Source organism: Barbatula barbatula (genome assembly GCF_947034865.1).
Source record: "Barbatula barbatula genome assembly, chromosome: 20".
NCBI classification, from domain to species: domain Eukaryota; kingdom Metazoa; phylum Chordata; class Actinopteri; order Cypriniformes; family Nemacheilidae; genus Barbatula; species Barbatula barbatula.
The window spans coordinates 13,852,727-13,876,698 of record NC_136783.1 but is presented as its reverse complement, the minus strand read 5'-3'; the positions used below and the strand labels follow the sequence as shown (position 1 = coordinate 13,876,698).

Genomic DNA, 23,972 nt, shown 5'->3' with positions numbered 1-23,972 from the left:
ATTTTTTATTTTACGAGACCTAATTAAAGTCAATGCGCTTTTGTGTGCGTTTCATTTGCTTCACAGTTTTTTCTAGTTTCTGTGTGCGGTCACATTTGTGTGTACATCTTTGTGTGTTCATTTCTGGTTTGGCCCTAAGATCCCATTGATTTTCAGAGTTAATTGAGACTGCAGATTGAAAACTATGTGACCAGAATTTCTATCTATTTGCTGTACATCTTTTCAGTCGGATCCTTATTCTGTTTCTGCTCAGAGAAAAAGTCTCAAAGCCACACAGTCCATCTCTATGCAAGGTTTTCAGTTAGAGTAGACTCAAAAGACTTTAAAACCACACAGACAAAATAAAAGCGTACATTTTTTAAAACGGTAACCATGCTTAAATATGTCTCTATTTAATCTGGACTTTATTAGGCTAAATGCTGGTACCATACATAACTGCACAACCCCGTCCATATTTTACAGTTTCTTTATTTACAAAAACAGATGTTCACACTGGAGATTTGCTTAACCTTCTTCTCTCTGCCTCGTACTCTAGTCCTCTAACAAAACAAATGCACACACACGCCTTTAACTCTCTCAGTAATTTATCAGTGTGTTTTTGGCAGTAGTGCAGGCTCTCCTCTGTTGGCCCATTAGTTCCTGCTGATCATTAATCAGTTGTGCTTTAATAATGTAGGCAGTCTGGAAACAATGCTGTCAGTGACAGTCCAGCACTCTGACTTAACTAATAATAGGACAGAAAGAAGACACACATATTAGTTATACTGTACAAGGCACATTTCCTCTGGGAACACAACTATGAATAGATACTAGTCTGGGTTAATATTATAATAATATAAACAAATATTATTACAGACTATTTATATGTGACTGCAAAACCTCTCTGTTTTATAAAGGTCCTTTGAACGTCTTTGTCATCTCGGAACATTTGTAAACAGGCCGTATCCATTATCTAGCTGCTGGCAAATGTTGCGTGTAAATTATTATGCAAATGATGATTGTTGTCTGGGTGTCTCGCGCAAGCCCCAAATGCGAAAATCAAGACTCGCGTGCTCATTTTTCACGCGCGGCGGTGGTGATGAATGGCAACGGGTGACTGGCGAGAGCGCGAACAGAAGGGGCGGGTGATAAATCCACGTTGCGCGCTCCCGTGGGGGACCCAGTTCTCGGTGTTGTAGTTTATATGCGCGCACCGCAGAAGAGCTCGTGTTCTTCTCACGTTCTTCTGTTAGCGCTTTCTGAGGTAAGGTGAATTTACATCACCGTTTTCTTTTAAATAAATACACTAGTGTGCGTGTATAGCCTTCGTGTTTTTCTTTGTCGTGGTTTTGTTGTGCTGTCGCAATTTTCATTTGGCACACATGTGATATTTGTCATTGGCGTGTATTTGGGGCTTTGTGAGCCAATTTAATACAAATAAGTAGGCTAGTGAGGCATTCACCATTAATGCAATCTTATTCTAAAGGTTTACAGGATGTTTTCAATTAGAAATTTTGTTGAGCTTTATGCGAAATTGTATTTCTCCTTGTGAAAGTATTTAGTTTAACTGTAAAGCTAATTTACCACGGCTGTACGTCAAAATCAGTCCATTTTTGTATTTATTGCTTTTTAAATATATAGCGTAGTTTGAAACGATAAAGAAAACATTAGATATGATAACCTGATGGCTTTTACACCTCACTCGAATGATGTGTTGTTCTATTATCCTTCTAAACACGTGATATATCTTTAGGCTAGCTGTAAATTGGCTGCTGTAACAGACACAGTGATGTATTGTGTCCCCCTAGCTGGAAGTCAAAACTACATGTACATTAAGCTATATTGCTACATTTTGTTTTGGATCTCAGCCTTTAGCCTGTGCAGAATTGATGAAATGGTTCAGCCAAGAACAAATTTTGTCATCATTTATTTATTTATACCCCTATGCAAAACATGTATATGGGTCAGTGACGCATAACTATAAGGATTTCCGTTATACCAAAATACAATTAAATGATAATATCTATTGTAGTTTTGCAATCATTGAGAATGTGGTCTTCACATAAATGCAGATTAAAATGTCAAATGATGTGATTTTTGTGTTTTTCATCTATGAATTGGCCATAGAATTATAACATGTCACATGGTGCAACCGTGATTTATCTTAAAATGAATTAATTTCCTTGACATGCTTAACATCTTTAGTATTTAAAGTGTTTAGAAAGTATTGTTATTCCTTTGAGCTTTGGTTAGTAATCATCTCATATTTTTGTTTAATAATTTTGTCTTCTTAAATTGACTAAATGAACAAAGTTATTTTTCCTGAAAATCACATACTAATGTAAATGTTTTAAAATTACAATTAATTCATCCTGTAATTAATTCACTTTAGCATAGTGTATCGGAGATTCATATTTCAGGCACAAAAATAGATATATTTTATTCATTAATTAACTATTGATATTATTTCTTCACACTACATGATAAGTGGTCGTTATACATCATTGACCCATATGACACTTCTGTGGAATATGAAATAAGATGTTTTGATAAATGTCTGGATTTGTGTTCTGTTCGTATACAGTGGAAGGGACTTTTTTATATCTTTAAAAAGGTTTAGAATGACAGGAGGGTGAGTAAATGATGACAGAATTAGAATTTCTGGGTGAACTATCCTTTCAATAGAAATTTCTGTATTGGTCTTTTTTTCTACAATACTCTGTCTTTTGTATTTCCACCTCTCTTTCTCTCATCCTTTCACCCCGTATACATTTTTTTGCTTTTAGTTTATCATCAATCGAACCTGTAGGGATTTACTGGAAACTGGAACATGTTCTATATATAAAAATACAAGTCATGACATTGGCACATGAGTATATCCAATAGACAAAGCATGAGAGAGCCATATCAGCCTGGTCAAAGAAGTATGGCCAGCCCAGCTCTCCTGGACTGTTTCGGCTTTCACCAGAGGCAGTACACAAAGCCCAGCTCTTTGAGATGCGGCCGCTTCATCAAAGCCTTCCAACCAATCCGCTGTCACCCTGAGGCACAGCCCCGCCCAAAGCAATGTATGTGTTTTCTAACATAGCACTTACACAAAGTAGACCTGTTTGTCACTCGAGGTGTGATCAAGCCATGAATTTATCCACATCTTTGGACACTTTTTGTTGAAAATCTTAACACTGTTGACAATCCGTGCTGTTTGCTTGGTTTTCACCTTCAGTCCCGCGTGTGAACGGTCACTCTAAAGGTGAACGGGTGGCGAAGGATACACGCTTGGGTTATGACAGCGTTTCTATGATGAGTAGCGAGCTGGAGTCAAGCTCTTTCATTGACAGCGAGGAGGATGAGAATGCCAGCAGGTCAGCGTTCAAGGATTGACATACTATGCATGTCAAATAACTTTTAAAATAACACACTTTGTTAAATGTTGGTGCATCGTCCCTCCCAGACTGAGCAGTTCTACAGGGCAGAGCTCTTCGTTTCAGTTAATGAAGAGACACAAACGCAGGCGCCGGCGACACAAAGTGGCCAAAGTCGACCGGGTGAGACTTGCACGTTTGTATATGGCAGTTCTGTTTGTGTGCAGTTTCTGGGGGCCACTTGTAACTCCATCACTTTTGCTCTCACAGTCCTCGTCCTTCAGCAGCATCACAGATTCAACCATGAGCCTGAACATCATCACGGTGACACTCAACATGGGTAAGATCAACCCGCCACAGACACGCATTTACTGTATTTACACAAAGTAGACCACAATTCCTCACTCCCTGTCCTTTTCCTCAGAGAAATATAACTTTCTTGGCATCAGTATAGTGGGCCAGAGTAATGATCGAGGAGATGGTGGCATCTACATCGGTTCTATCATGAAGGGAGGAGCTGTGGCTGCAGATGGAAGGATAGAGCCAGGAGATATGTTGCTGCAGGTCTGTTCTTTCATTTGTTCTAATATTTATAACGAAGTGGCACAATTTGATGGAGGTCACACGATCGTTTGCTTGTTCTTAACTCAAAATTGTGATGTCTCCCTTGTGGTTTCTACATCTCTTTAAAGGGGTCATATTGCGCGAATACGTGTTTTTCTGTGTTTGGTGTGTTGCCCATGCATATATTAGACACGTAAAATTGCAAAAATGAAAGTGAAACAAAAGATGCATTCTATCTAAAAGCGATTGATCACCTAGACCTGCCTGAAACACCTCGTGTAACCACACCCCCACAAATCAACGTTCATGATATGTTTTGACTAAGACCACCCAAATGTTAACGCAAGTAAGGTGGACGTACCTGTCAGTACAATTGCTTTGGAACCTGATGTTCTAGATATGGTAAGAGCATTACAATTCCATCACACGCTAGCATTATTCGACCAATCACTATGCACTGGTTAACTGGCCAATCATAGATAGCACACCTCGCTTTTCAGAGCGATGACCTTTGTAAAAAAAACTGCGTGTTTCAGAGAGGCGGGGCAAAGAGGAGATACAAACATGCACGTTATTTGGAAAATGCTGTGTTTTTTAACCTTAAATCCTGTATACACATTGCATTACAGCTAAAACAAAAGTTGATATTCGTTTTAGCTGTCTCATATGACCCTTTCAATACACATTGGTAGCTTAAGCTTGTGTTTTATTGGCCTCTGACTCGTAGTGATAGTTTCGAGATCCAGGCACAGCTGCCAAAAGCCTCCAGCAGCGACTAATCCTCATGGAGTGGCAGATTACTGTAATGGAGGTGGATTTGACTGATTCTTCACAGGGGGTGACATGGTGTGGCAGACTGATATTCTGAATATTACCATAAGTCTTTGAACTCGGGCTGGTTATACATTTCTGTATTTTCGTGTTCACCCCCCTTTGGATCTTAAGCGTAAATTGTAGAATTTATTTACTGTTCGATAGTTATAAACATCTCGCAGGGGCTTGTAATGGATATTTAGATCTGATGGTTTGTGTGAGTGAAAGAGTTTGCTTGGATGTTAATGGTGGCAAATTTTGATTTGCAGGTAAATGACGTGAACTTTGAAAACATGAGCAATGATGATGCTGTTAGGATCCTCAGAGAGATCGTCTCAAAAAATGGGTAGGAATGAACAAGAGAAAGATGTCTGGTTTGGACCAAACGTGTTGTATTTTTATTTTAGCTCATGAAAGTGCTTGTCTTCAATAGCCCTATCAGTCTCACCGTTGCCAAATGCTGGGACCCTTCCCCTCGCAGTTACTTTACAATACCCAGAGGTCAGTACACACATACACACACACACAGATCCTATCTTATTACAAATACAATCCAAGCACAGCAATATTATTTTCTTGATCTATTTATTTTGATTTTGTTGCTGTGTTTTTCTCAAAGCTGAACCGGTTAGACCCATTGATCCAGCAGCTTGGATATCTCACACTACTGCACTTACAGGGTCTTTCCCACAAAATGGTACAGTCCTCGTCTGCATTAAATAAACAGCATTAACTTTGTTTCAATGCATGTTCCTAACCATCATGCTGTCTTTGTGCTCCGCACAGAGTTTGATGATCTCCCTCTCACAGTTGGAAAGACAGACATGGCCACCATTGTCAAGGTGATGCAGCTCCCAGACTCAGGGCTTGAAATACGGGACAGAATGTGGCTGAAGATTACTATTGCTAATGCTGTGATAGGTGGGATGTTTCTTTGCGCTTCTTCCATCTTTAGGTTTCTTCATCGAGCCTTTGTAAAATCAGTCTCGTCGTTACTGTTGATGATGTGATGCAACTGCCTTTTAATGATTCAAATATGGATGGGCAAGATATTCTAGTTAATCATGATTTAGTTTTATTAATAATTATGGCTAATAGTTTATTTTTTGGGTGTGTATGATGTATCTTGTGTTTTACAGGGGGTGATGTAGTGGACTGGCTGTACACACGGGTAGAAGGATTTAAAGACCGACGGGATGCCAGAAAATATGCCAGCAACTTGCTGAAGAACGGATATCTTAGACACACCGTCAACAAAATCACCTTCTCTGAACAGTGCTACTACACATTTGGAGATCTCTGCCAGAGTACAACACACAATTCTTTCACATATCGAGTTTCTGTGTCTCTTCAGTTTGTACTTACTACATTTTTAATGGAATTTATCAATTTGTGCATCTATGCCAACAGTATACCAATATGTCAAATCATCAGTCTAAATAGTTTATCCTTTCTCAGATATGGCTACACTAAACCTAAATGAAGGTTCCAGTGGTGGTGGTTCAGAGCAGGACACGTTGGCCCCTCTCCCCGCTCCATCCACTAACCCATGGCCCATGGGCGGCCAACCCTTCCCGTACCCACCCTTCTCCACAGCGCCCCCTGGCTTTCCTCCAGGATATACTGACCCCTGCCATAGTTTCCACAGTGGCTGCGCAGGAAGCAAGCACAGTGAAGGCAAGTCATTTTAAACAATAAAATATTTACAAATAAAGGTTGTGAAATGCAGTCTCAGATTAAAACAGTTTTAAAATATATTTGTCCTCAACAAGGTTGGATAATCTGTTGGTTATTACAACTATAAACCCTTTAAGGTTTCTCTGTTTCTTCTTGTCTCATTGCTATCATTCTGAATAAATTTTATAAATTCATTTACATGTCACATCAGTTTATTTTTAAAGTTTACCCGCAGTGCATTTGTCTCATTGTTTTTCACACTTTGTTTTGAACTCTTAATACACAAACATGCCAATCTTCATCTTCACTTCTGCTTCACATGAATTCATGCTTATTTCAAACACGCCACGCATTTTTCAGAAGTAAGTCTCTCGGTTCAGGAAGAAAACAAACCAGCCTGTGGTACTAAAAAAAAGCTTTGAATATTTGTGAGCTTAAAGTTATGCCTGTTGGGAGTTGTTGGAGTCACAAGAGTTTTTTGTGAGGATTTGCATGTGTTGTGTGGTTTGCTGGCTGAAGCATATGAACAGGCCCATGAAGCAGTAAAACAAGCTGGTTTTAGACAAAATTATGTCTTTGACAGTAGTAGTAGTGGTTGAGGGGAGATCTGTGGATTAGGCAGCATTGTTGATGCCTACCAGACAGTATTGTTAGGGAATATTGCTTCTCAAAATCAAATCTCTATTTTTCTTAATTTTACTTATCATATTTAGATAAAATAATACATTCATGTATGAATGAATATTCATGTTCAGTGATATTTTGTTAAATACAGGCTTTCGCTATATTTCAAATTATATTTGAAATATCTGTATTTAATATCATATAAATTGCCACATATAAATGATCAATCATAATAATGTCATATAAATCAATCCTATAAATAAATATCTTATATGAGCCTATATAAGATTTTATTTCAAATGAGCAGGTAGTTGGTAATGTGGTGCAACGGTTCTCAGACAGACATATGTCTCTGTGTAACTGTGATGTTTCCTGTCATTTCTGCTGTGCAATGACAGACTGAAGGAGGAGGTTTTCTCAGCGCTGGGGTTATCCGGTAAGGCAGCCCCCCCCACTCTTTCTCTTATAGTCATTCCTCCCTCCATGATTGGGTAATTCTGTCCTGCTGCCTCACCTCTTGTCTGTATTTATCAGCATGTTTTGGTCATGTATTAGACTAAGAATATTCAGTAAAAGTTAAGTAACATTACCACTTGGCTTTTGTTTATAAGGGCAGTTTTTTAAGTTTTGGATGGAGCATTTCATCTCTTCATTTGCATTGTTATTTGGCTTCGGTTTCATGGCGTCCAGGTTTACTTTGGTATTTCATCGGCTTTTTAATCGTCATCGTATCATGTTTTTATTACGCTCTTTATACGATTTTGGCAGGAGGAATGAAGTCCTCCTGAACAGGTTCAGTACATTTGTGTCCTAGATTATTATTGAAGAGTTAACGAAGGAGTTTCATTGTCTTCAAACCTATTGGCATATATTAACATATATTACAGTGTTGGATTGTATTGGTTAGAGACGGGGTTGTCCTTAAAATCAGCCTTATTTGAAATTTAGTAATATTACAGTGAACTGTACAGTTCCAACAATGTGCAGACTTTTTAACTTGCTGATTACATATTATGTGTTTTATTGCAAAATGTTTAATACTTTTGACAGCCAATAATTTACAGAAGCTAGCCATGTTTGTCATTGTTGCATGTGAATGTGTATTTCGTCTGGGTTGTGTATTGTGTGGTCTTGAGTTTAATAATGTTATGGATTCTGTTCATGTTGGCATAGGTTTAATCTACCAAGGGAATCCATTTTCAAGATTATTTATTTTAATCACTTATAAAGATACATAACAGAGCTACAACTCGTCACGCTCTCTAAGATCTCAAAACTCCAGACTTTTAATAACGCCTAGAATAACTAAATCCACCAAAGGGGATTTAGCTTTCTCATATTTAGCACCTAAACTCTGGAATAGCCTTCCCGACACTATTCAAGGGTCAGATTTCCCACTTAATGCAAAATATACTAAATAAACCACCGGGAGACTGCATTTATTAGATATTATTTACTAGAACAATTTAGCTTGTTCTATAAACACCATGTAGCCTACTGTCCTGAAGGTGTGTTTTTCCTTTTTTGTAATTTTCTGCTGTAAATCTGCTTCGGAACAATGCACATTGTGAAAAGCGCTATATAAATCAAATTGAATTGATTTATTAGCATTCAAGATCCTATCATTGTTTTGGAAGTAAAAACTAAAATCATGTTAATATTTAGGAATGGAAATTATATTCAACATAATTATGTGTTTGTTGGTTGTTTTCAGTATATGTATGTTATATATTTTTCAGGAAGTCGAAGCAGCAGTTCCAACCCCAGTGTTGGGAGGAGCCAGCGGCTTTTACCAAGAGAAAAAGACCGCAAGTCGACTGGTAGTGGTGGCAGCGAATCCCAATCGGCCAATCTAGCAAGTGGGAGGCGGTGTGAACGGTCTGGCAGCAAATTGAGTCACCGAAGTCATGCACAATCATCTCACAGTCACGCCCACTCTGGACACAGTCACGCTCATTCCCGCGTCCCCTCCCAACATAGTCGCACATCCTTTTCCTACAGCCATGCTTCCTTTTCCAAATATGGCCAAATCTCTTGTGCACTCAGTGAACGGAGCCACGCTTCCTCTTACGGACCACCAGGCCTTCCTCCTCCCTACAACCTGGCCAGAATGACACCTAAGGGAGCTTTCAGCTGTGGACCCCCAGGGGCTCCACCAGTAAGGGAGCTGGGGGCCATACCACCTGAACTTACCGGCAGCAGACAGTCTTTCCAGCATGCCATGGGCAATCCTTGTGAGTTCTTTGTGGATATAATGTGATCGTCCAATGATACCAGAACACAAATAGCAGTATGCTGAAATTCATTGTGTAAGCTCTGACTCGAGGTGTATTTGAAGATGAAGCCAACGCCATAAGAATTTATGGTCAGTTTTCACCAGCATCATCACATGTGGCCATAGTCTTTAAGGGTTATGGAAATCTTTGGTAAGATAATCAAGTGCAAAGGACAATTTCCCATAAAAATCTGAAAGTATGATAATGAAAAGGGAATAATGACTTATTATAGCACCAAACTGTCACAAAATAAACAAAAGGCCACATGCCAGAACATTTACAACGGTCAAACAAGAGTTTGTGAGTAATGTTAGGGACATTACAGCTTTTTGATCTACCAGTATTATCCATTCAGCAATACAGCACACCAGCAGCCACATTTTAATTCTTAAATGGCTCAAAAAGGGTATTATTGCTGTAGCACACATTAAAAAAATTAAAGACAATCAGGTCCGATATTGTTAGTCCATTCCAAAGCTTTGCTGCTGAGCGCTCTAATATCAGGCAACACATTCAAAGGTTTCTTCATGTTGTGTTTAGTCCTTTTCACATACGTTCATTTAAAACCACTCTTCATTTAATAGATTTTGATGCTATTTAATGGTGCGTTAATTTCATGTGCACTACAAATCTGTCTGTGATGGTAAAGAGTATAGGCAGAATAAATCAATTTTGGACACGTTTCCAATTATTACTTGGTTTGAAACATGGTAGCATGTCACTGTTATATCTCCCTGGGCTATAAAGCACAAGCTAGAAAATGTTATTTTCTGAAATAAAAAAGCTCTGGGCTGCTGGACATCAGGGTAAACTTAAGAACCAGCACTTGCTTATGTGTGAAACTAATTGGCTCTTGTTGAAAGTTTAAGTTAATTTTATTTTCTTAATGTTTTTAAATATTGTCTGTAAATTCTACGGAGTCGTGCCCATTGGATAATGCTGTAGGATGTGATCTCTGGTGCAAAGATTGCGTTATAGTTAAGGAGTTTAATGTAACAACGAAGGGTGATCTGTCTATTTTGGATAGCTACTTGTAACAATTTAAATACTGTCCACTGAAGATGACAGTTAAATTGGCACTTTTACAAGGTCTGATTGTACCATTATCAGATGTGTTTATTTTTCGCTTTGAAAGATTCTGGAAAAAGTGTTGTGTATATAGTTCATTTTTATTGTACATATGAAAACTAGATAATTGTATAAAATATGTGTACAAAGCTCCTGGCGATGCCTTTTTGTAGTTATGTATAAATTGGCCTCTGTGTAGGTGTTTGTGTATGATTTTTCTGTTGAAAGCAGTTTTCTAAAGTTCATTCTGCTCTGTTGTATTTTTGTCTAACGGATTGTCAGTGAAACTGTCTGAATTAAAAACAATCCTCTCTGTGAGTGTTTAGTTCTTATTTATGGAGGGGCCCAGCCCTGCTGAGAAGTAGGCTATTAACAGCATATACAGTGAAAAGGTTGCTTTCAATGTTTATTTGTATTACAGATCACACACACAATAGTTTGCAGCGAGAGACACTACATGAGCTGCAAACTGCTCACTTGTGGAAGATATACAAATATTGGACAGAAAAACAGTTACGCAAATACATGCCACTAATACATATATGTGCAGATGAATTAAATACCATCATAACTCATCTTTTTATATGCAAGACCATTCATTATGTTCATGATGTTTAACTGCTCAAGAAAAATGTAACCTCCCTAGGTGCATCTCTTTACACCTGAACTGCATATACATATATATATATATATAAGCTCATTAAAATGTGTTTGTTGGTCACAGAACTGTATAGTTCTGCAGACAACAAACAGTAGAAATGTGCCACCTGCATGGACAGTTTTTGTGGTCTAATATGATGTGCACAAACAGAACTTTAACGGCTTTATCATGTCTTGAGATCAGGCTTTCGTGATGTAAAATAGAGTAACTGTTCCTGAAATAAATTCTGTAAAATTCAAAACACTCAAAAGACTGTGATGAAGGCTGATTCAAAAAAAAATATGCAACTGACTAAATATACATCTCTGCAATCCCAGCTATTCACCAAAATAGACTTGTGTAAAATAGCTCCCACACAAATAAGCTCAACTTCCCAGAAAAGAGAAATACAATTGTGCGTGTTTCTAGTAGGAACAAGCTGTAAAGTGTGTGGGTATGGCATTTAATCCACAGGAGGTTAATTCTTTTCAGCTTTAGTGCTGGGTCCATTTGATGCTCTTCAGATCAATGCCCTCCTGGACCATCTCCCACAAGGGACTAATAGGCACAGAAAACAGGGGGAAAACTCATTCAAAACAGTTCATTATATAGGCCTAAGCAGATTCAAAACAAATATGGAAAGGAAAAGACACACCTCATCTCCCTGAGCCATTTGACATGATGGATGCATTTATCTGCTGTGTAGTCTACTTCCTCCTCTGTGGTAAACCTTCCAATTCCAAACCTAAGAAAACATCAGTCATGAATATAACCTAAAATGTGCCAATAGATGCATTTGGTGCATGAACATAGTTTAAATAGAGCTTTTTTATATTTAACACAGAAATCCTTATCACAGGGAAAAGAAGCAACAAACCTAATAGAAGAATGTGCCAAGTCCTCATCTGTTCCTATTGCCCTGAGAACATAAGAGGGCTCCAAGGAGGCAGAAGTGCATGCACTGAAAAACACAAAATCAAGTCAGCAGATTAAAAAAAAAAAGGTTTTATTTCGTTTTTTAAACAACTGACCTTCCAGATGAAAGCGCAACATCTTTCAAGGCCATCAACAGACTCTCGCCCTCGACATAGGCGAATGATAAATTAATGCATCCTGAAATGACAAAAATTTAGAAAAACATTTAAATGAATAAAAATAGATAGCAAATAACTTGATGACATGTGAAAGCCGGAACTCACCTGGGTATCTCTGATCTGAGTCTCCATTCATTACAACATCAGCAATCTCAGACATGATTTTCTGCACGAAGCGTTGTGCAAGCATGGTCACATGCTTGTGGTCATACTTTAAACAAGGGGAGGGAAATGAAAAAAGTGAAATAGATGTATTGTACACTGTAATACCAGTGATCATGCATTTTCATAGCTCTACCTCCATCTCTTGCTGGGCGATCTCACAGGCAGCTCCAAGGCCCACAGCTAAGGGCGTGGGCACAGTCCCTGAACGCAGACCCCTTTCCTGACCCCCTCCACTCTGCAAAGGCTCAATTCGAACTCTGGGCCTTCTCCTCACATACAAAGCGCCAACCCCTAATACAATACAATACAATGTGTATAATTAAAACATATTTTACACAACACGACAAATATACAGAGTGTGCAAAAATGTACGAGACAATACCTTTGGGCCCGTAAATCTTATGGGCACTGATGGACATCAGATCCACTTTCCAGTCACTGACATTAATGGGAATCTTTCCAACAGCCTGAGCAGCATCAGTGTGGAAAAACACATTCTTGGATCTACACAGATGACCTGAAATCCACCACAACAATGCTCATAGATGTCAAGCTTCACTTGATTCATGTCATTGAGAATTACGCTGATAACAAAGGATGGTACCTATATCTTTGATGGGCTGTTTGATACCGATCTCATTGTTGACAGTCATGATTGACACCAAGCTTGTATCGGGACGAATCATTTCCTCCAGTTGCTAAGAAAGGAAAATAAAAACTTGCTGAGCACTAAAAATGAAGACAGAGGTACTTTCTATTGTTTTTAAAAACATTTTTATGTTTGCATAAGTCACAAGTAGTAGAGCATTTGCACAGTATATCCATTGGACAGCTTACCTGTAGGTCAATGAGCCCATTATGTTTCACTGGTAAATAGGTTACATCAAAACCTTCTGCCTCCAAAACACGACAGGAATCCAGAACACACTTGTGTTCGGTCTGTGTGGTAATGATGTGCTTTTTCTTGGCTTTGTAAAACCTGGCCACACCCTACACAAAAAAATATAAAAGATATATTTAGTTCTGCTCAGAGACTTGACAATAGTGCTTTGGACATAATGAAAACATTGATATGCGAAGTCATATGTCTCCCAGTATCCTACTTTCCCAAAATACTAACCTTAAGGAGATACTTACTTTGATTGACATATTGTTGGATTCAGTTGCACCACTGGTAAACACAATCTCTCTAGGGTCAGCACCAATAAGAGCTGCTACTTGCTGAAGAGGAAATAAACATTGACATTACTGTAAACAGCATTTTTGACCTTACCAGTAAAATTTAAAATGACAATTCTTATTTTTTCATGAAAGCGTTTTTAGTATATAGCTTATCAATGTGGGTCGTTTTAAAGTCATGTACTCTCATAATCTTAAAATGCACAATCGTCAGAATACCGAAGTAAAGACGACTCACAACTTCCGGTTTACGGGACTTATGTCAAACAAAAGTGTCTCAGCATTATTTGGACTCATGCAGGCACCAAATAAACGCTATTATTTTTATAAATAAATAAATTACCTTTCTTGCTTTTTCCATCGCACTCTCACTTTCCCATCCATAAGCGTGAGTCCTGGAGTGTGGGTTGCCATAGTAATTCACCTGATAGGGCAGCATGGCATCCAAAACCCTTGGGTCCTGTTGAGTCATTTGTAAACAACATTGCTTTAGCAAAACAATGACAGATACGTTTTCGTGGACGTGATCGATTCAAAGGTTTATTAACTAAACTGCAATGCAGATGAGTACCAAAGGTGTAGTGGCTTGGAAGTCCATATACAGAGGTCGGAGCTCATCCTTTTCCAGTTCCCTAGATTTGATCACCTCTGCGGAAGAATCGAGATCGCCATATTTATTAGCACAACAGGGTGTAAGTCGTAAAGGTAAATGTCACTTTATATTAATAAAGTCGATGTAGGAAAGTCAAATGTGTTTTTGCATGCTGGTGTGCTAACAAGCACGCTAGCAAATTTGTCCAAGACGTATACACGTGCTGAATTTAATGCGTCACATCGAAGAAATTCAGAGGTGTGTTAAGAGAATGAGGTTAAATTGTACTGTAAAGTTACCTGTCTGTCTTTCCACAGCGTTAACGGAGTAGCTCAGTCGAGGGCTGCAGACGCCACACATGGAGCCCAAAAGTTTCCTCGCTAATGTCGTGTTCATCATCTTTGTGCGGTTTCAATGTTCTTACACAAACAAAATATAGACAGCCGCTATTCTTTATGCTTCGCTCTAGAGTCAATGGATTTGTTAAGAGATGACTTAATGTTTCGCGCAATCTCATGCCTACTAACATCAACGGACAATGTCGCCAGCCTTCATAACATTTTGTAACAGAGGCGTGTTTGGCTTTTACGCTGCGTAGACAGATCAGATGATGCCATCAAAGTGTCGCGAGAGCTATTAGAAAGCACAGCTTTCAAACCGCTCTCACGATACTTTTTATGTCATACACAGATCAGTCTGCGCAGAAGCCAATAAAGTCAAACTGCTTACGCAAGTCACGAAAGAGGGCTGGGAGGGACGCCGCCATTTCATTGGTTATCTGCTTCCTTGTAGGAGGAACTTTTAATGACGTTTGCTAAATAGATTGGTTGAAAAATAAAATAGGGCCGTTACTTCACCGGAAGTTGTAAATGTGAGTCAGTGTTGTTCTGTAATAGGTTCAATTACCCTTGGCAGTAAAAACAAAAACCCTTGGATTTGGCTGTATTATATAAACCGGAGCTTCCTAAAACACACCACAATTATTTTTGTCTTGGTAGTAAAGAATAGTAGAATATATGTAGTTTGAAACGGTTTCATGTGATGTGCAATGCCACCGGAGAACAATGCTGTATTTACTATAGTGTACTGTGGTACATTTTCTAGATGGAAGCACTATAGTTAATATAGAATCTATAGAATGCTATAGTATAATTCCTACATTATAATACGATATATTCATTTACTGTAGTAAATACTAGTAGGAATGTCACAATATATCGGTATTTACAACACGTGACTTTGTATTACCACGATTATTAATACGGTGTTAGTTAGCTCCAGTTAAAAAAAGCACACAGCTGTAATATCTAACTTCATCAAGCGTATGTACGTTTTCGTTTCTCAAATATAACATCATAATATATACCCACCTTGATCAGTAATTTGATCTGGGGTGAGATTTGCCATAAATGACCAAATACAGCGAAAGCTGTACCTACACAGTTTGATACCAGCCAGTGCCCTTTATGGTGTAACACACCAACGTCGATTAAATCATTGATCTGTTAACAATTAGATTGCTTTAAACGTTGTATAATACATTTAATTGTTGTTTGTGTGCAGTGGTGAATTTGATATATACAAGCAACATGAACACAAGACATACACATTGACATGTAAATAGAATAAGGGTAATTGAAGTATTTTTGGCTTTATTTGAAATTAACTTTCAACAAGGACTTTACAAAATCAAATCTAGATTAGAAAAACAAGATGCTGCTTAACCCTTAAGGTCTCTGAATGAACAAAATATATTTGTCAGCCATTTAGTTCCCACAGCTCACAGAGCCAAAAACCTGAATATGTTGATGTTGGATCATTTGGAGGGTTTCAATTCATTCAATACTTGTATTTTTTTATGCGTGGCTAATTGTATACTTCCTCAAAGTGGGAAACATGCCAATCAGATCTATCACAAAGACAACATATGTGAAAAGCAAAAGGAACAATAAAAGATCAAGAGACAAATTTCAATAAGTAAGCTGTACATAGGAAACTTTTTAAACCACAGAACTTTTAAATGTTCAAGACCAGTAAGGACACTATGCAAGTGAATCTTTAAACCTTACTAGTTTTGTAACCAACTTAAAAAGGAAACAAAACTGTGCCACAGCCTGCAGAATTGTTATTGTTGTCCAAAAGTTAAAAAGAGAATGGCTGAAAAAAAGTCTTCTGAGGGTGTACAATCACCGGCGACTGGGCATGAGAAGCTGTGTGGCTTGCACTGACTCTGGGAAAAGATTGTGGTATGTAGGAAGAGGGACGTAAGCTGCTGTGATCATTTTTCCTGTAAAGAAAAAATAATATTAAAACTCAAATCACATTTTAATACACCAGAATAGTGAGTTAAAAGACAAATGATTTGGACAGGTCACAAGTGAACTGGTATCGAATGTTAAAATGAAATGAAATCAGAATTGAGAATTACCGCCAAACCAGCGTCCATGCAAAGCACTAACTGCAGCCATGGCAGCAGGAATGCTGGGACACTTCACATAGACGTTACCCTGATACGAGTCACAAAAATTTGTGGTATTAGTTTATATTATTTCAAGTAAATAAACTCCACATTCAATATGGCAACATGTATCTAGGTGAAACATACCTCAGCAGATTTCTTATCCACGTATATATGTATGACTCCACCGTGTTTGTTACACTCTTCAATCACATCATCCTGAATTTCAATTTCCCATCCATGCTCATTTTCTCTGTAGAACAAAGCGAAATTAAACTTTTTCCTATTTTGAAAGTTCTCTTTATAAAGGTATACATTTTCAGATACTTACGAATTTGGATTGAACATGTTGGAGAGCTGGAAGCAGTGTGTAGCAATTGGTTGAGATGGCAGATTCAAAGCTTGGTTTGTGGGCACATTAATGTTAAAACTCAAACCAGGGTTCATAGCAGCTAAACAAACAAAAAAAGGTCTTAATAACAAACAACCAAAATCAATAAACCAATTGCAGATTATATAAAATTGTTTACTAAATTCAAAGCCAAGAAACTGACCAGTAGCTGCTGCCATGGCTACCATGGAGCCACTCATCTGCAGAGCCTGCTGTGCAGCAGGTGGAATTTGAAGACCAGTACCTTAAAACATAACACAAAATTTAAATTATGTTCAGATTTTTGGTTTGTTTCTATGCATATAAAAAGCAGGTAAGCTTTAGCCGTTACTGTGGCTAATAGAAATAAAACCTTACCCTCAGCCAGTCTGGCCATGAGTTGAAGTCTTCCGGTAGTTCCCAGATCAATTCCAGTCCTCTCCAGCTCATCATTGTCCAAGAAGGAGCTGGCAGTTGAAGCATCAGTGCGTTCTGTCACATGTCCTACTTTCATCGGCCTGCCAGCCAGCTCAAAGCCATTAAGCTGTTCCAGAGCTTTCTTAGCACATTCAGCATCAGCAAACTAGAGAAACAGTAAAGAAAATAAGCGCAAGCAAATGCATAGATAACTGCCTCTGGCATCTTTATTTTAGAAACTTTTTAACTTAAGTTAACAAACAGAAGCAGAGACTTACAGTGATGAAGCCATATCCTTTGGATCTTCCAGTTTCACTGTCCATCATGAGTTGAATACTATCAATCTGTATTGTAAAAAAAGATCACAATCAGTAAGTTTATAAAAGCCAACAAAAAATTACGTAGAACATCATCTAATAATGGCACCACTTACCCTTCCGAACGGTTCAAAGATGCCTCTAAGCATGTCCTCTGTAATGTTAAAATGCAATGAGCCGACATAAAGCCTCATGGGTCCAGAATTTCCTTTCTGCAAGTTGTTGGCTAATGCAGCTGCTCTGTTCTTTTCAGCCTGTTCATCAGAATACATAAACACCACATCCATTAGGAGTTGTTCACATAAAAAAAAGTAAAGGTTTTAACATTTTGAGTTATCTTATGCATTACCTGTGAAGCCTGGACAATGATTGGTACTCCAAGAAGTCTTTGCCCAGACAGGCCAATTGCCAAAGGTACTGAGGTGGAATCCACAAACTCAATGTAAGCAATACCCTTGGATCTTCTGGAGTTTCTATCAGAGATGATTCGTACATCTCTCACCTTAAAAAATAAATAAAGTATGCATTGGGATGCATTCATGTGTTCTACAGTGTTGCATTACAAAACAAAAGAGGCACAAATAATTCAAATTAAGAAAAACAAGGAAATGTGCAGACACAGACTTTTCCCACAGCAGAAAAGAATTCCTCCAGGTCTCGTGGCCGGATTCTGGCTGCCAGCTGCATGCAGAACACTGTGCGCGCATCTCTCTCCTCGGGTGTGAGATTATCAATGGGAAGTCTGTTGGCAAAACACAAACAACAATAAATAACTTAAATCAGAGAAGAATACAGCGGGTTCCTCGAGATTGAAACAAACTTACCTCACTGGGCTTTTGTCTTTTTTGAAAGGACTGCGGCTTCTAGACCTTTTACGGCTGTGAGAAAGACATTTTGTGAGTGCTTCAGCATTGACTTTCCACTTCTGACTCATAAACAAAATAAGTAAACACACACAACAAAAATAGTATCATAGAAACCTTAGTTTGATGGCAGGTGGTGGGCCAGTCTTCCCCCTGGGACCCCCGTTAAACTTCTGGCCAGAACTGTGATATAAAAACAAGGTTTTAATCTCAGCAGCTAGAACTATCACTCTACTGCTAATGTTAAATATATAGTGTAACCTAGTGAGCACTGGGGTAAACGTTGTATACATTACAACAAAGCCTTGGTGATTACAACAAAGACGAGAGCTAATTTCTGAATTGAATTAAATGCTTTTGATCAAAAAAAGGCATGGTTACTAGAGAAAGACAGATGCAAGGAAAACTATCTGTGTGGACACCTTAACGCCACCTGACGTAAGGACTAAAATCCTAACCAGAAGGCAGCTAACGTACAATGGAGCTCTGTAACGACCACCACGCTCCCTGCTCCTGGAACGGCGCCTCTCCTTGCTGCGGCTCCGTTTGCGGTCCTTACTGCGGCTCCGTCTGCGATCATGGCTCTTCTTACAGTCACCACTCTTGCTACTTTTCCTCTCCCGACTCTTGCTTCTGCTGCGACTCTTACTCTTCTTTTTCCTTACAAACCAATAATTAAGTTACTGAGATTTGCTAAATAACCATAAACAATAGCATAAATATAAATAGCATACAATTCGAAGTACAGATCTAAAACTGGGCAAACTATTCCATCAAAATTAATTCTAAATGCATTGATCACTAAATGCCAAAGAACTTACTTCTTGCTCCGCTCCTCGTGGCCATTGGTACTTAAAGACTTGTTGTCATCCTAAGCAGGGTCGATAGAAGACAGCATGAGGAGGACGGCGAAACATTTCAAGTCGTACGGATAAAGAGGGGATGGGAACAAAAGAGAATATGATATGATCATTAAATATGAGTTCATTACAGGGTTTGTGTGGGAGGACGACAAATACAAGAGAGGGGACCTTTAGAAAGAAAACCAACCAGATGGCTGCCAATGTCGTTCTTCCTTAGTAGTGTTTGTATTACTTTGGTAATACGGCCAAAAGGTCAAGTGCTAGTGCTATGCGGGACATGTAAAAAATTGAATTTTTAGAAACTTCATTAAGCAGCCCAATAGGTTCAGTACCAAGGCTATCTGAGCCTAAGACCCAAAGTGGCAACGCTAGCAGCCAGCCACTAAACGAGCTCCAGTGGTGGATGCCATTCCAGTGATCTTCACCCCATTTGCCTTCGTGGATTGAAAGAGCTCGATGCCACCTCAGTCACACATCTCGCCCTGAAGCAAACAGGGATTCACACGGCTTAGTAATAGCGACTCCCACAAACCATCTAAAGTTGAGTTGTTCTTTAAATGCACCTAGTAAGCAGCATCTATTTAAAAGTGGCTACATAGTTAACAACATCATATATTTGCGGTGCTTAGCACTATGTCAGTATATGCTGAACCCTACCATTTCCTCATTTCGTAGAATTAGTCATTTATAAATATCTTTATGTTAGCAGCATGCACATACTTAGTTCCTCTAAAAAGGTCAAATACATTTGCCAATGCTATCATTTTAAGTTTATAATTTTACACGATTATCCAAAGCGGTGTATGAGGGTATAAGCAAACTCTGTGGATTTGCTTGGGAATGTGAACTTCAGGATGTCTGCACTGTGGATTTATATCTTAGGTATTTCAGTGGGTGCCTGCCATACATTTCTGCAGTAAAACACATGCAACCTAGCCTTACCTAATTTGTTTTTGAACGTTGGAAATAACAATACATAGGGAACTAAAATACCATGCATAAAAAAACCTAGAATATAGTCTCCACAGAGTTCGTACCAGCTTTTTTTTTGTGCATCCATTGCATTTATTTTGGCGGTACCTAAATCATTCTGCCTACGTATTTCAACCAAGGGTACCACAGTACATCAATATATTGGGCAATTACTACCTTCATTTTTTTGACAGTTCACACTGGAATTCATGGGAGTAGAGGTGAGATATAGGCAAGTCTACAAAAAGAGATAGATGGGCAATTTATTCATTGAAACGACTATGACAGAAACATTCAAGTTATTGAACTGACAATAAAGACTTTGAGAAAACAAGTCTGGTTAGCAGTTTCAATTGAAAGCTATTCACATTCCTGTGCGAGTTAACTTACTTGCACAAACACCCACCTTTTTATAAGGAGCCTCTAACATCGCTTCGATGTCCAAGTCATCGGCCATGTTGTTGATCTGCAGGCGAGGAACAATATATCAATACCGTTTTTTGTAAACAACAAACTTTAGCATAAACTTCGTAGCCTTAATAATTATGTCGATGTTTATCTAAAACGGATGTTAAAAATAAATCCAACTATCAAACTCGGCTCATGTCTTTCGGTCTGTCTTGGGACATGCGTTACTGAACAGGGTCACGAATTCGCACGTTGAACTTTAGCTTCTTGGCTAACGTTAACCCTCTAACGTTACTTCGCTCACGTTTACAAACACTCTCGTTATTAGCCTCCATTTTAAACGTTTTAGACCCTAGGAAAACATAACGTCATTTTATGTGTCCATATAGATTGTACTTCTCCAGGTATTTATTATTTTCACTTCAAGTTTTTACGCTCGCTTTGTTAGCATAGTGGCTAATTAGCTACAGTCACGTTAGCGTCTTGACAAACAATTTGTAGTTAGCTTGCACATAAAACAAATACGTTCAAACTTGGTAACAATAATAATACTAAATATAACACGTAAATGATTACCAGCCGTTACGTTTATATTATAAATACGACCAGAAGTAGTTATTGGCCTGTTCCGTCTTACCTCAGACACTGCGGCCTAGAGAAATGCGCAATCCTGATTCCTCAAACGACGGATAAAACCCAGATGTATGATGCGCTTCTTAATTTATTATAATCTTGAGCAATTAATACGACGCCAAAAACTAAAATATTTATATGTGGCCTCGAAAGTAATCGTTTGTGCTAATACCAAAGACAAGGTCTACGACACGGCTGCGAACGACAAACTCACTAGCGGATGGCAAATAGCAACTGCGTGTGCACGTCACCTTCGTGTTGCGTAAGAGAAGATGCGTTTGACCGTCCACCAGAGGGAAGTGTTGTAATTATAAACAATGACAACGGAAATGTACATTGAATGAAATGATACGAGTGCATTACACACACCTCAACCCATACAGATCTTTGAATTCGTGGATGTGAAAATTTATTACAAAAAAGTTCCGGAATAATAATTCAAATTTGTATTTATATAGCATCTTCAAAGCCACAGAGTGTATTAAAGTGCTGTACAATTCCATACAGTAATACAATATGAAATACAGTAAAATAGAAGAAAAGAAGATAAAAAATACTACCAACTATCTAAGACAAATAAAATGGAAGTAATAGTAATGAACGTATAAAAAAAATCAAGTCCTAAAAAGTCATTTACATATTAGCAAAACCTTATGCAAAAAAATATGTCTTAAAGCAAGTTTTAAACATGATTAAGGTAAACCGTTCCACAATTTTGGGGCAGTGACTCAAAAAGCACGATCTCCTCTGCTTCTTGGGTCGAGAAGTTTCAAACATCAACTTGTTTTGTGATCTCAAAGACCTCTGTGACCATTAAAGTTTATAAGGTCAGAAACATATTTTGTTGCAAGTCCATGCAAAGCTTTATAATGAGGAGAGTTAGAAAGACGTTTCACAATAGAATATTGAAATAGAAAAAAGGTCAGGTATAAATCAGTGTCGACATGAACTCAAAAATATTTTGTACCTCCAAGACCACATGACACTGACTGAATCAGACAGCAGTACATGTGTAATGACAAATGCAAACAAGCAACATAACAGCATTCATTTCTTATCTTTTTGATAAGTAAAAATGACTTTTTTGGTTTCATCAAATTTTTCCATTGACTCTTGCCACAGCTTGCTTGATGTTCTGCTGGCTGCCAACTTTCCGTAATTAAATGTCTCTCCTCGTGCTCACACTGCACAGCCAAATGTAAATATCTCTGGAGACACTGTATGAACATGACACACATCTGGAGGATGCCAGATTCCTGACACGTTACAAAAACCAGTCAGTGCAACCAATTCAAGACTATCCATCTTGTATGCACTGCCACCAGCTTGGCATTATTCACTTTTTCCATTCTCTCTCTCTCTCTCTCTCTCTCTCTCTCTCTCTCTCTCTCTCTCTCTCTCTCTCTCTCTCTCTCTCTCTCTCTCTCTCTCTCTCTCTCTCTCTCTCATTGTTAGTTTTTACTGCATGGCTCTGGTGACTGAGTCCTCTTTAATCTCATGTCAGATGCTTAATACACAGTTATTTCTGGTTAAACATGTCTTCTACTTGTGCAATGAAGAAGTGTACCTGCTGGGTATGAGATGAAGAAGTTAATTGTTACTTGTGCAACAGCTTGTGAGATGAATCATAGTTCAAAGCCGTTCAGAAAACAGCACATGTGAACTCGAGACAGCATCAAATGCTGGTTGATTTAAACATTGTTTTAAACATTGAACTATGGTTATGAATGCTAGGAATGTAATGAGTTGAAAAAATGACAATTACACGCATTGAAAAAGGGAAGTTTGTTTGTTTGCGATCTGCACATGTGTGTAGGCTGTATTAGCTGGGGGAAAGGTTGAGTGTGGAGTGGAGCATTCTTTCCATTACCCAGACCAAATCAATGCACAGAGCTCCCAGCCAACAAGCCATGTCCTACAAACCATCCCCCCTTCCGCCAACCCCCCCCCCCCCCCCTCCCCTCCAGTGGTGATAAGGAAGGGGCCAGTGGAAAGAGCTGACCCAGGCGCAGCACACTGGCCACCCACCTAATTGCATCACTGACCTACCGTTGATTTTCCTGGTGATAAATGCTGCATGGTTGTGTCAAAGCATGCACCAGAAAAAAATACACACTCAACCACACAGACAAGGAGGCAGCATATGTCTACGTTTATTGCATTTATGTCAAATTTCACAGCAGTTCTGATTCTGTCATTTGATTGGTTGAGGGCACTGATGTTTATTTTAATAGGCAGTGTGTGACAGACTATTGTTATGGCTGACATTGGATTAGACTTCACAATGGTAGATGGGGCACAGGTGTGGGGTTGATGGTGGGCCATGCATGGATCTGGGCATCCCAAAGTCTGGTGGATAAAAGGAGATGAAAATAGCAGAATTACAATGCAGGCTGTTGGAATTTTTGCCTGAAAAAACGGATTTTAAACAATCAAAGAATGTTTTCATCCACCCACCCAGATCAAACGCTCTTCCAAACTTTTTTCTCCTGAATTCATTAGTGCAGAAATCAAGAAGCTACTATAAATACAGAATAAATACAGAGTAATGGAGCAAAATAGTCTAATTTGCAACAGATTAGTTGACATTCTGTGCTGGAAAAAAGAGTCTTAAGAGTTTTACAGATGTGAAATACTA

General features: G+C 38.6%; 3 protein-coding genes across 8 annotated transcripts in view; 1 reads left to right on the top strand and 2 right to left on the bottom strand.

Moving 5' to 3' along the window:
• The window catches only part of dvl1b (dishevelled segment polarity protein 1b), a 16,253-nt gene extending 5,573 nt beyond the window's left edge, over window positions 1–10,680 (top strand). The window contains exons 1-12 of one of the 2 annotated variants that reach the window (XM_079483058.1): window positions 2,766–3,047; window positions 3,203–3,341; window positions 3,431–3,524; window positions 3,612–3,681; window positions 3,766–3,905; window positions 4,988–5,064; window positions 5,152–5,219; window positions 5,338–5,415; window positions 5,505–5,639; window positions 5,858–6,025; window positions 6,177–6,395; window positions 8,759–10,680. In XM_079483058.1, coding sequence (XP_079339184.1) covers window positions 2,849–3,047; window positions 3,203–3,341; window positions 3,431–3,524; window positions 3,612–3,681; window positions 3,766–3,905; window positions 4,988–5,064; window positions 5,152–5,219; window positions 5,338–5,415; window positions 5,505–5,639; window positions 5,858–6,025; window positions 6,177–6,395; window positions 8,759–9,279 — 1,908 coding nt within the window. In that variant the 5' untranslated portion in view covers window positions 2,766–2,848 and the 3' untranslated portion in view covers window positions 9,280–10,680. Of the gene's footprint in view, window positions 1–2,765; window positions 3,048–3,202; window positions 3,342–3,430; window positions 3,525–3,611; window positions 3,682–3,765; window positions 3,906–4,987; window positions 5,065–5,151; window positions 5,220–5,337; window positions 5,416–5,504; window positions 5,640–5,857; window positions 6,026–6,176; window positions 6,396–8,758 lie in introns of those variants that run through there. The other variant, XM_079483057.1, reaches the window with a different exon arrangement.
• Window positions 10,647–14,771, bottom strand: nfs1 (NFS1 cysteine desulfurase). Its single transcript, XM_079483059.1, has 13 exons — window positions 14,333–14,771; window positions 14,013–14,089; window positions 13,785–13,901; window positions 13,400–13,483; window positions 13,100–13,252; window positions 12,867–12,960; window positions 12,645–12,779; window positions 12,396–12,553; window positions 12,203–12,308; window positions 12,035–12,116; window positions 11,881–11,964; window positions 11,659–11,748; window positions 10,647–11,561 (listed from the first exon to the last, which is right to left on the bottom strand). Exons 1-13 carry the CDS (start codon window positions 14,430–14,432, stop codon window positions 11,498–11,500), a joined length of 1,344 nt encoding a protein of 447 aa, XP_079339185.1. The 5' UTR covers window positions 14,433–14,771; the 3' UTR covers window positions 10,647–11,497.
• Window positions 14,772–15,560: 789 nt separating this feature from the next.
• rbm39a (RNA binding motif protein 39a) lies at window positions 15,561–21,618 on the bottom strand. 5 transcript variants are annotated; one of them, XM_079483055.1, is made up of 17 exons: window positions 21,339–21,618; window positions 20,700–20,759; window positions 20,471–20,531; window positions 19,280–19,329; window positions 18,936–19,118; window positions 18,576–18,641; window positions 18,420–18,473; window positions 18,220–18,337; window positions 17,945–18,097; window positions 17,712–17,849; window positions 17,557–17,622; window positions 17,240–17,444; window positions 17,046–17,126; window positions 16,823–16,943; window positions 16,639–16,744; window positions 16,462–16,540; window positions 15,561–16,320 (listed from the first exon to the last, which is right to left on the bottom strand). In XM_079483055.1, the coding sequence occupies exons 3-17, from the start codon at window positions 20,474–20,476 to the stop codon at window positions 16,220–16,222; spliced, it is 1,527 nt and encodes a 508-aa protein (XP_079339181.1). In that variant the 5' UTR covers window positions 20,477–20,531; window positions 20,700–20,759; window positions 21,339–21,618; the 3' UTR covers window positions 15,561–16,219. The 5 variants fall into 5 exon arrangements, with proteins under 5 accessions (XP_079339181.1, XP_079339180.1, XP_079339179.1 ...); XM_079483054.1 differs by lacking the exon at window positions 20,471–20,531; XM_079483053.1 differs by having other exon boundaries at window positions 16,823–17,126; window positions 21,339–21,578.
• Between the last annotated feature and the right edge of the window lie 2,354 nt (window positions 21,619–23,972).